The 9,650-nt window shown below is 46.1% G+C and overlaps 1 protein-coding gene across 3 annotated transcripts in view; it reads left to right on the top strand.

The window, feature by feature from the left end:
* Positions 1-431: 431 nt before the first annotated feature.
* RNF145 (ring finger protein 145) overlaps positions 432-9,650 on the top strand; it is a 42,883-nt gene continuing 33,664 nt past the window's right edge. Inside the window, exons 1-2 of one of the 3 annotated variants that reach the window (XM_084763843.1) lie at positions 432-617; positions 5,978-6,194. In XM_084763843.1, the coding sequence (XP_084619969.1) occupies positions 6,011-6,194 (184 nt within the window). In that variant the 5' untranslated portion in view covers positions 432-617; positions 5,978-6,010. Of the gene's footprint in view, positions 643-1,023; positions 1,043-5,977; positions 6,195-9,650 lie in introns of those variants that run through there. The other 2 variants (XM_084763842.1, XM_084763841.1) reach the window with 2 other exon arrangements.

The raw sequence follows: 9,650 nt of genomic DNA, 5'->3' as shown, positions 1-9,650 counted from the left end.
AGGGACCAGCCTTTCACATTGTTCCACGTGGTCCCAGCAGGTGAGTGTGGGTGTGGGCGCGTGCAGCTCGTGGTGTCTGCGGAGTGAGCGCGAACACGTGTCAGAATGGTTGGGGTCACAGTGCACGTCCGGGTGTCACTTCATCCTGCCTCGCCATAGTCTCCGCGGCCAGCACCAGAGAGAAGCCGGCGTCTCAGACCCACTCACCGGAGGCGGTGCGGGAAGAACCCGCCGTCCGCGATTGTTGAGTGAGTGGGCGCCCTGGGGCCGGGCGATGGCGAGCTCGTGCGCAGGCGCAGAGTGCGCGAGCCGGCGGGCGCCGCAGAGCGCGGGGGGCGGAGCCGGAGCGCGGGGACCAGGCCATGGCGGCCGCCGGGCGCTGGTGCCGGCGCTCGGCCTGGGAGCGCCTTTGTCGCCACGGACGATGGTGACCTCGAGGCTCGGGCCGCTGCCGCTGCCTCTGCCTCCCGAGACTCCGCAGCCGAGGCCGGACACGGGAGAGCCGCAGCTGTGAGCCGCGCATACCGGGCCCCCCGCCGTCGCAGCCGAAGATCTCACCGGAGGGGCGGGAGTCGGAGCCGGGCAGCAGCGGACACCGCCATCCCCAGTACCGCTCGGTAGGCAGGGAGGCTGCGGTCCCAGGTGACTGCAGTCAGCCGGGAGCATCCCGCAGCATCCCGCAGGCCTGATGCCCACTGCGCCTCCCCTCCCCCACCCTCGCTCCTCCCCGCCGCGCCCCCTCCTCCTCCGGATCTTGGCCTGGGCCTGGTCCCCTTCGCTCTGCGCCCTCCGGCCCACCCCTGAGCAGTGGATCGGTCTCCTGCTATCTCTTCGCAGATCCTCGTACTCGCCCCCGGGGCCTCGTCTGCCTACTCCCCACCCTCCATCCCTTCTCTTTAGCCTGCCTGGAGACGGAGAGAACCCTCACATTCCTAAGATGCTCTCACTCGGGCTCACCCCTCTCTGCTTTCCAGTACCCCGGCTGCAAGGCCTTTCCCGGTCTCTCTCGCAGAGGAGCCCCAGTCCTGGCTCCTTTGCTCAGGTTTGCCTTTCTAACTTTCCCTCTTGTATTTTTTGGTCCACTCTTTGCTTCCAAGCTTCCTTCCCTCTTTCCTGGCGTCTTCCCACCTCGCAGCCCCCCCAAACTCAACCTAACCATGTACAGGAGGTGCGAGGTTGCTGGGTTCAGAACGACCTGCCAAGCCCATCCAGTAAGGGGACCCCCCTGGCTCACTCTTCACAGTCACGAGCTGCTCATCTCTCTCCTACTGTGTCCTGGTTCCTTTTCCCGCTTGCCGTCCCTGGGTTCGCCTTCTCTAGCTCTGCTTTCCTTCCCTAAGACCCTTGTGGAATGAACCGCCATTCTATTTGGGGGTTAGGATCTTGGCTTCACTCTTCTAAGCACGAGTTTCGTTATGTGGCACGGGAGACCCAGCACCCTTGGCGAGACGAGAGCACTCTAGCCTCTCTTCCTGGCAGAGTTTCTGCTCCACGTAATCCCCTAGCCTTGGGGCTGCTGCATCCGCGCCGCGCTGTTGTGCTCTGCTGCCTGCTTGCCGGGAGCTGGCTTGGGGTTACTACAGTTCAAATGTATCTGAGAAAAGCAGGCGTGGGGCGGGGAGTGGTGCGGAGAGCGCGAGATGGGGCGGGGGAAGGGGCCTTTGCAGTGGGAAGGCATCAAAGATTAATGGATGGCTTTGCATCGCTGTCTGCAGTAAACAGGAAACTAGTCTGAAAGGAAGGGGGGGGGGCGTTCTCTGTGCGTGTGTCTTTATTTTATAAAATACCGAGTGTGCAGTTTTGTGAATCTTGAACCAGGTCCAAAAGGATGAGCTGTCGGTGCTGCAGTCGTGACCCAGGCTGAGCAGCCAATGGCAGAGGTAGCAATGTTTTCCTTTGCTCTGTCAGTCCCTTATGGGGGACGGGTGGCGCTTACACGTGAATGTGGACTCTCTCTTATCGATAGGTGTTGTTTGTAGATGATGAGGAATCACAGGATTGCTAGTGGTTTCTGTGGAAACGAAGTACATACAAAGTTAGCTAGCAACACGGTGGGAGTAGGGAGGACTAGCTATATTTAAGACGTGTGCCAACGCTTATGTAAGGAAGTTCTTTCTCTTTCCTAGTTTTTCCTTTCTGGGAGGAGTTACTTAGGGTTTTAGGGTCCAGCTTCGCCCTCTCACTTTTTTTTTTAAAGGACTCAGCATCCCAACAGATGGACAACCTCCCGTTTCCCCATCAGCTAACCATCAATTTTAGTTGATTTAAATTTTGTTTTAATTGCTGGGGGCAAAGATAGAAGGTTAATGGTGATGGTTTTGTTCATCTTCCTTTGGATGAAGAAAGGTGTAACTTTCAGCCCTAATTTACCTATATTATGAATTTAAGTCATCGATAATTTTACTTTGAGTCATGAGTTACTATTTTTGCTTTTCCTTTTTAAAAAGGGAGTTACGAGTTGTGTTCCTTTCTTTGTTTTTATTTATTTTTTTATAATACATTTTCTTTTTTAATTTAAGATAGGTTTCCAGCAGAGCCCAGCCATTACATTTTTTTTCTTATTGTTGATACTTCATTTGGTTTCTCCCTATTCAAAACTGAAATGTTGTGGTTTTGGAAAATGCAGAATCGGGATTCCTGTTGCCCAACCCACAAATCTGAAAATAAACTGCACTTTATACACGACATTGCTAGTTCCACATCTTGGAAAGGCATTTTTTGAAACTGCCATTAGGTTTTGGGTTTTGGTGAGCAGTTTCTGGGAACACACTTCAATGTTTGGCTTCCGTGCTGTATAAAGTGGGCTTGACTCATCCTTAGCTTTTGCATTGCTTGTAGAGATATGATGGAGAATTCATTTCCAGTTCTTTCCATAACTCGAGGGAGTTTTAGGATCTTACTGGAAAGGTAAGAGAGCCGAGAACTTTTATATATTTGGATTTGAGTGTGTCAGACCTGCTGTTGATTGTTGAGTACTATAGCTTTGACGGAATTGTGACCTCCAATTTTATAAATGCTTATTTTCCTTGCTTGACCCTAGGCCAGGAAAGTAACTAAGCGTGAACCAATCAGTACGGATATGTAACTTCTATTATTTAGTCAGTGTTTTGTGTGGGCAGGCTGCTGTATCTCTGTGTTGGTGTGGAGGTCAGAGGACATTGGTGAGTAAGGTCTTACCTTCAACCATGTGGGTCTCAGGGACTGAACTTGTTCTCAGGCTTGTCCGCCGCAAGCATCTGGAGCTCTGAGCCGGCCATCTTGTTAGCCCAGAAGGCCGCATTTTTGCCTTAATGTTCTTAAAGCATAGTAGTTTATAAGGTGTAAGTAATCTCAAGCTTCTACAAGCGTGGCAAAGAGCTCTGAATTTTGTCTAGATGTTGGTTTAGTGCATGGAGCTGGACTGCAGAGCAGTGCCATTTGTGATGGTTTCCACATACTTATGCCCACTTCAGATGGGTGCAGAATTACAGTGTTCCAGGACATGGGGTTGATCTTTGCTGTTTTATGTGTTTTCTCCATTTACTTCTATGGTGCATCTTACTAATGATTTACAACAGGTCCAGAAATAAACAGATCAGTGAATAAGTAGTGGATTTGTTTTTAAGAGGGCTGACTTCATTGACGCCAGTCCCTTTAGACGTTTGGCTCTTGGTTAAATGTGCTTATTTTTGTTTTTTCCCATATTCTTCTATACTGGCAGCTTTAGGGACCCAAGGTTTCTTTTTTTCTTTTTGTTACATTGGGGAGACAGGAGCGGTGGGTGGGAATTTCCTGAGAACTAGTAGGTACCTTTCGGCTACTGGGTTTCTTTTGTACCACAGACGATCCCTGGAAGGATTAGTGTTTTTTCCCACCTCTTTCAGAGCTACAATAAATGGGAAATGTATTCATTTTAAAAGTAACATTAAACACAGAGGAAGGCTACAGGTACTGGCCACGAACATTAACTCAGTAATGCCCGCTTCTGTTTGTTAGACAAATGGCAGTAGTGATTTATATTGGATTCTAGGATAGGCAGAAAGTCCCTTTTTCCAGCACAGTATTAAGGCTACGTGCCACAACATAGTTCTTCTTCTTTTTCCCTCTAGATTGTAGGACATCCCGTAGATATCCTCAAAAGTTCAGGTCCCATTCATAAATGCATATAGCTTATGAGCATCCTCCTATATGCTCTATATAATATGAATTAATCGTCATTCAGGCAGAGGCCTGGAGGTTATAGGTCTAGGACAGCTTGTGGCAGTTGGTTGTCTCCTTCCACCACGAACCTCCCAGGGTTTGGACTCAGGATTTCAGGCTTGGAAGCAAGCATTCGTCCCTTGCTGAGCCATCTCAATTGCACATACCCCATGTTCACACCATCTCTCGATTACTACTTACAGTGTATGAGGTAGGTAGGTATTTTTCTATCGCATTACTTAGGCATCAGTGACGAGAAAAGGACTGTATATATCCAGAACAAACGTTTTAGTATTTTCAGGCCAGGATTATTGACCGCGCAGTTAGACTGTGGCTACGCAGGGCTGACTATAGTGGCAAGAGTTTCTCTTCAGTTGTGGTCTCAGCAGTGTGGTTTGCAGTTAGGTCTGGTTGTAGAGACGCTGTTTTTCGTGATAGTTTTCTCCTTAGGACAGACTTGCTCTGTTTCAGTTCCACGGTATATTTTTGTGTGTAGGAAAATGATTAAAAGCTCTTACTTATTTCAAGTCCTCAGAATCACTGTCTTTATAAAACAACAATAGCATATTATTGACAGCATGTTTACAAATGTAACAACATTCTCATTCTGGGAATGATTGACAGAGGGTCATTAATAGGCTCTGAATGATGTGCTAAGCCGGATTCCTGTTAGTTCACAGTGTCAGAGCTAGGGAGTTCTGCAGTTCCTGAGTACGACAGTGACAAACACTTAACTCTAGCACAGCAATCTGTCACTATAATTTCCTTCACAAATAAATGTTTTCATTTCTCCTGTAATGTCTGAAATTACTGCCAAAGCTGGAAATGTGTTTAGCTTTCTCAGCAGAATTCTTAAAAGGATATTGTCAGAGCCAAGAGTCCAGAATTCTCCTCCTTGCTCTTGAAGCTGTCCTTTACCCACGTGGGTTTGCCCTGTACACACTCCTCAGATTAATTTGTAGCTATTTCATCAAATTGTCCCTTTAAGATCCTGATAACTGCTTTCCAGTTCCTTCCTTTCCTTTCCTCCCTTTTTTTTTTTCCCTTTCCATTTTCTTCATCCTTGTCGTTCTCTAAGCAGAGACCTTCTGGACCCATTGCTTGGCATCTCCCGTGGCCATGCAAGTCAGCTACCATGCAAGGGAAACGTTTGTTGAGCCTCATTTTCCTCCTTTAAAGAGCGACTATGAGGATTCCAAACTAAGTGTGGACAGAGGAAACGCATCGCAAGATAGGTTTCTTTGTGTCATCATTGAGAATTCTCTGCAGTGCGTAGTGTATGTTTGGTATCAGTTGGGATTGTTAAGGCGCCAGGCTTCCCTCACAGGTGCAAGGTCATGGGCTTGACCTCCAGCACCTCAAGAGGGAACAAAAGGAATACTTAGCACTTCAGTTTTGATTATGAACGATTGAGGATACAAACTGGCACATGTAAGGTGCAGAGAACTGAACCCATCACACTTTCATTAGTGCCTTAGGTTTTTTTCATTTAGTAAATATTTAAAAATTCCTTCTTCTTCCATCTCAAATAATTACATAGGGAAGGTAGTTTCTTCAAAGTAGCATTCTCATGGGCTGTTTTTGTTGCTAAGTTAGGAGATTTGAAGCTAGTGGTTTTAAGTTTTGAAGCATGGACGTTTAGTTTTGAATCGTGTCTGAAACATTTACATTTTGATGTAAAATATGTGTTGAAACACAGTAGGCGTGTTTCCAGGACAGCCCATTAGATTCTCGGGAGGCTCTGGAGGGTGGTTCACCTTCACAACTTTTTACATCTCGTGTGTCTTCTGACTTTTAGGTCTGCTCCAAGAAAACAATCAAAAACAAGAACATGGCTGCAAAGGAGAAATTGGAGGCCGTGTTGAACGTGGCCTTGAGGGTGCCAAGCATCATGCTACTGGATGTCCTGTACCGATGGGACGTCAGCTCCTTTTTCCAGCAGATCCAAAGAAGTAGCCTCAACAACAACCCTCTTTTCCAATACAAGTATTTGGCTCTTAATATGCATTATGTTGGTGAGTGTCCTCATGCGTTTTTCTGGCTTTATGATGAGTTTTTTTTCCATTTTTATATTTAAAAAATTATGTATTGAGATTATAATATAGTTACATCATTTCTCCCTTCTTCCTCCCTCCAAGCCCTCCCATGTACTCCTGTTCTCTTTCATACTCATAACTTAAAAAAAAAAACATTAATTACCATTACATCTATTTTTTAATTTGGATAAAATATGCCTCCAGTACCTGGAGTTGATTGTACTAATGGAAGTGTTAGTGAATCTTGTTTATAGTTTTACCATTTTATAGGAATTACTAGAACCAGAGGAAAATAGGATTTTATTTCACTAGCATAAAATTGGAAGGCATGAGTCAGGCATGGTGGTGCATGCCTGTAATCCTAGCACTCCAGGAGGCAGAGAGAGGCATGCAGATCTCTGAGTTCGAGGCCAGCCTGGTCTATAAAGTGAGTCCAAGACAGCCAAGGCTACACAGAGAAACCCTGTTTCAAAAGCAAACAAATAAACAAACAAAATAAAGAAAGAAATCGAATAGGTTCTGATGCAATTGAAATCAGCTCTGGCTTATAATTCAGGGAACTCAATTGAGCCTTCCTAAATGCATCGATTAGGCAGGCTGTGGTAGGGGGTAAGCACAGCGATTGTGTGATAAGGTATTTTGTTGTGTGATTGGGATGCCTCTGTCAGAGTATTATGTACACTCTGGTGCTTCAGTTTCCAGAATTTACTCCTAGACACATTGTAAAAAGTCTCAAGTGTCCCAAGTATTGCATTTGCATTCAGAGATGAGAACATTAAAAGCGTTTCCCTCCTGTCCGCTCTTCATGCACTCCTCTGAGCTCTTCAGAGTAGCTGGTACTTCCTTGTGTGGAACTACGTATTGTCTGTGCGTGTGTAAGTCAGTATGAATACACGTGTCTCCTTTTTCTCTGTGATGGATGCCAGCATAGTGGGCCTGGCTTGGAAGCCTCTGCTCTTTCTTGTTTATGTGGAAACGACGTCACTACTGTGCTCAGGTGCTTGAGGTTTTTGTTTTTGTTTTTTGTTTTTTTTTGAGACTGGGTTTTACTATTTACCCCAGGCTATTCCCAGATGCACTCACTGTCAATGCTGCCATCCTCCTGCCTTAGCCTCACAAATCTACTTAAGATGTCTATAAAGGTTTGTGCTTTTTTTGTTTGTTTGTTTTTAATGCTGGCACAATGTAGTCTGCTAAATTGTAATAGTCAATTTAAATGTCCCCCACAAAGCATTTCCCCAAATCTCCAAGGATTTTTTTTTTTTTTTTTTTTTTTTTTTTTTTGTCCATTTGATAAGCCTCTCTCTCAAGAGTTTGGAGATAGGTATGGAGCTGCATGCTTAGAATCCCAGCACGTGGGAGGCCAAGGAGGTAGGAGCCAAAGTGTGATGCCAGCCCAAGCTGAGGACGAGTTGTATCATATTAATTTTGTGGTTTGATTATTATGTTGCACTCTTTGCTCTCTTTGGGACTGATCTGCATACGCAGGCCATGGTGTGCTGTTGAATAGTTTTTTCTAGACAGCTCTAATGCGTGTGTATGAATTTAGCTCACCTTCTCCTCCGTGATGTACTGGATTCTGTGTACGCGCTGGTCCGATCCACACCTCCTCCTGCTCTTTTAGTCTTGGGTGCTTGTGTCCAGTTAGTCCAGTTAGACACGGAGGCCTTAGATTATATTTTGTGGCTCGAGCTAGTCAGTTTCTTCCTTACTGCTTTCATTATTAGTTTTCTTTTCCTTCCTTTCCCCCTTCCCTTCATTTCTTAGAATGAGAGAAAACCTTTTAAAAATTGATTTTTTGTAAAAATCAAAATTTTTTCCAAAAAGCCAGACATAATTAGAAATAACTGTCAATCCAGTTCTCATCAAGACTCAAAATGGCAAGTTTTCATTGGTTTTCTAGGAGAGTTTAATTACCTAGTTTCATTCCTTACACAGAAACCTGTTGAAATTTTACTGCAGTTATATTGTTAGTGTGGGATAATCGCATACGGAGGTTCTTTTCTGTGAAACCATTGGCAGCCTGCCTATATTCAAGATTTATTTTGGTTTAGAAAAACAGCATCTCTCAGTGGCCTCAAACTGGCTAGGAGGATAGTCTGGATGGCCACTGACACCCAGGGGTCTACCTGTTTCTGCCTCCCCAGCACTGGTGTGTATGGTAGGCACGCATCACCACACCCAGCCTTTTGTTTTGCTTTGGGCCTGGGGATCTGAGAACTTAGTCTTCCTGCTCACTTTGCCCTAGTTTGCTGTGTTTTACTAAAACACTGACCAAAAGCCACTCGGGAGAAGAAAGGGTTTGTTTCAGCTTATACTTCCAGGCCCATAGTTGAGGCAAGTCAGGGCTGGAACCCAAGGCAGAACTGAAGTCCAAGCCATGGAGGACACTGCTTGCTGCCTTGCTCACTGGCGCACGCCTAACTAGCTTTCTCATATAGCCCCAGCTCACCTGTCCAGGGACAATGTCACTCATGGCGAGGTGTGCCACCAGCATCACCCCTTAGTTAAAGACTATCTCCCAGAGGTTAACCAGATCCAGGCAGTTCCTCATTTGAGGTTCCATGCACCCAGGTCACTCAAGGTTGTGTCAAGTTGACAATAAAAACTAACAAGTACCCCTCCCCCCCTCTCCAGTTCCTTGTCTGACTTATGTCTTTATTCCTTATGGCTCTTCTTCTCGCCCTCTTTGAGACAGGCAGGGTCTTGATAAGTAGCTACTACTTGGTTTGTAGCTCAGGTTGGTTTTGTCTTGACCCCTCAGCCCTCTTTGCCCAGCTTTATAGGCCTGTAGCACTATGTTCGTATTTAGGCTCCTTAGGTGTTGATGTTCAGATCTGTGTTCCATTCTCATCCTGGCTTGTTTGGGTGATTGCCCTTAGTTTTGACAGTGAGTCTCTTTCTGTTTTCCACTGCCTGTGGATCACCTAGGTGTGCGTGGAGTTGGTGTTCTTCCTCTGTGACCCATGCCGGTCCCTTCACATTCTACCTTTTTGATTCTGCTGCCTTATGAAGGCGGCATTTCTGCTCTAGAGATCATGAGCTGCTTTCTGCTCACACGGGGGTTGTCTGTTAACCTGTTTTCTAGCTGGTTCTTGACCTTCAGGAACTCAACTCTGACCACCCACTAGATTTCTTCACTTGGGCATCCTGGGCATTTATCTTGCCCTCAACTGCACTCACACCGTGACCACAGGCCACACTTCCTCTTCCTCCTGTGTTTACTGTTTTAGTAGCAGAACCATCCTCTTGATTACCCAAGCCAGAAAGTGCACAACCACTTCCATTTCCGTGTTTTCAACCACTCACACAGAGAGCAACACCTAGGTCTGTTTAGATATCAGTTTCATACCTGACTGCCAACTCCATACCCAAGCTGCTGTTGTGACAATAAAAATTAGTGCTTACTGCCCGCCCTAGGCCTTTGTCTCATTT

The sequence above is a fragment of the Acomys minous genome (assembly GCF_964271855.1).
Source record: "Acomys minous genome assembly, chromosome: 16".
Taxonomy (NCBI): Eukaryota; Metazoa; Chordata; class Mammalia; order Rodentia; family Muridae; genus Acomys; species Acomys minous.
Note: the sequence above shows the minus strand (reverse complement) of the source record. Positions and strands in the feature narration are given on the sequence as shown.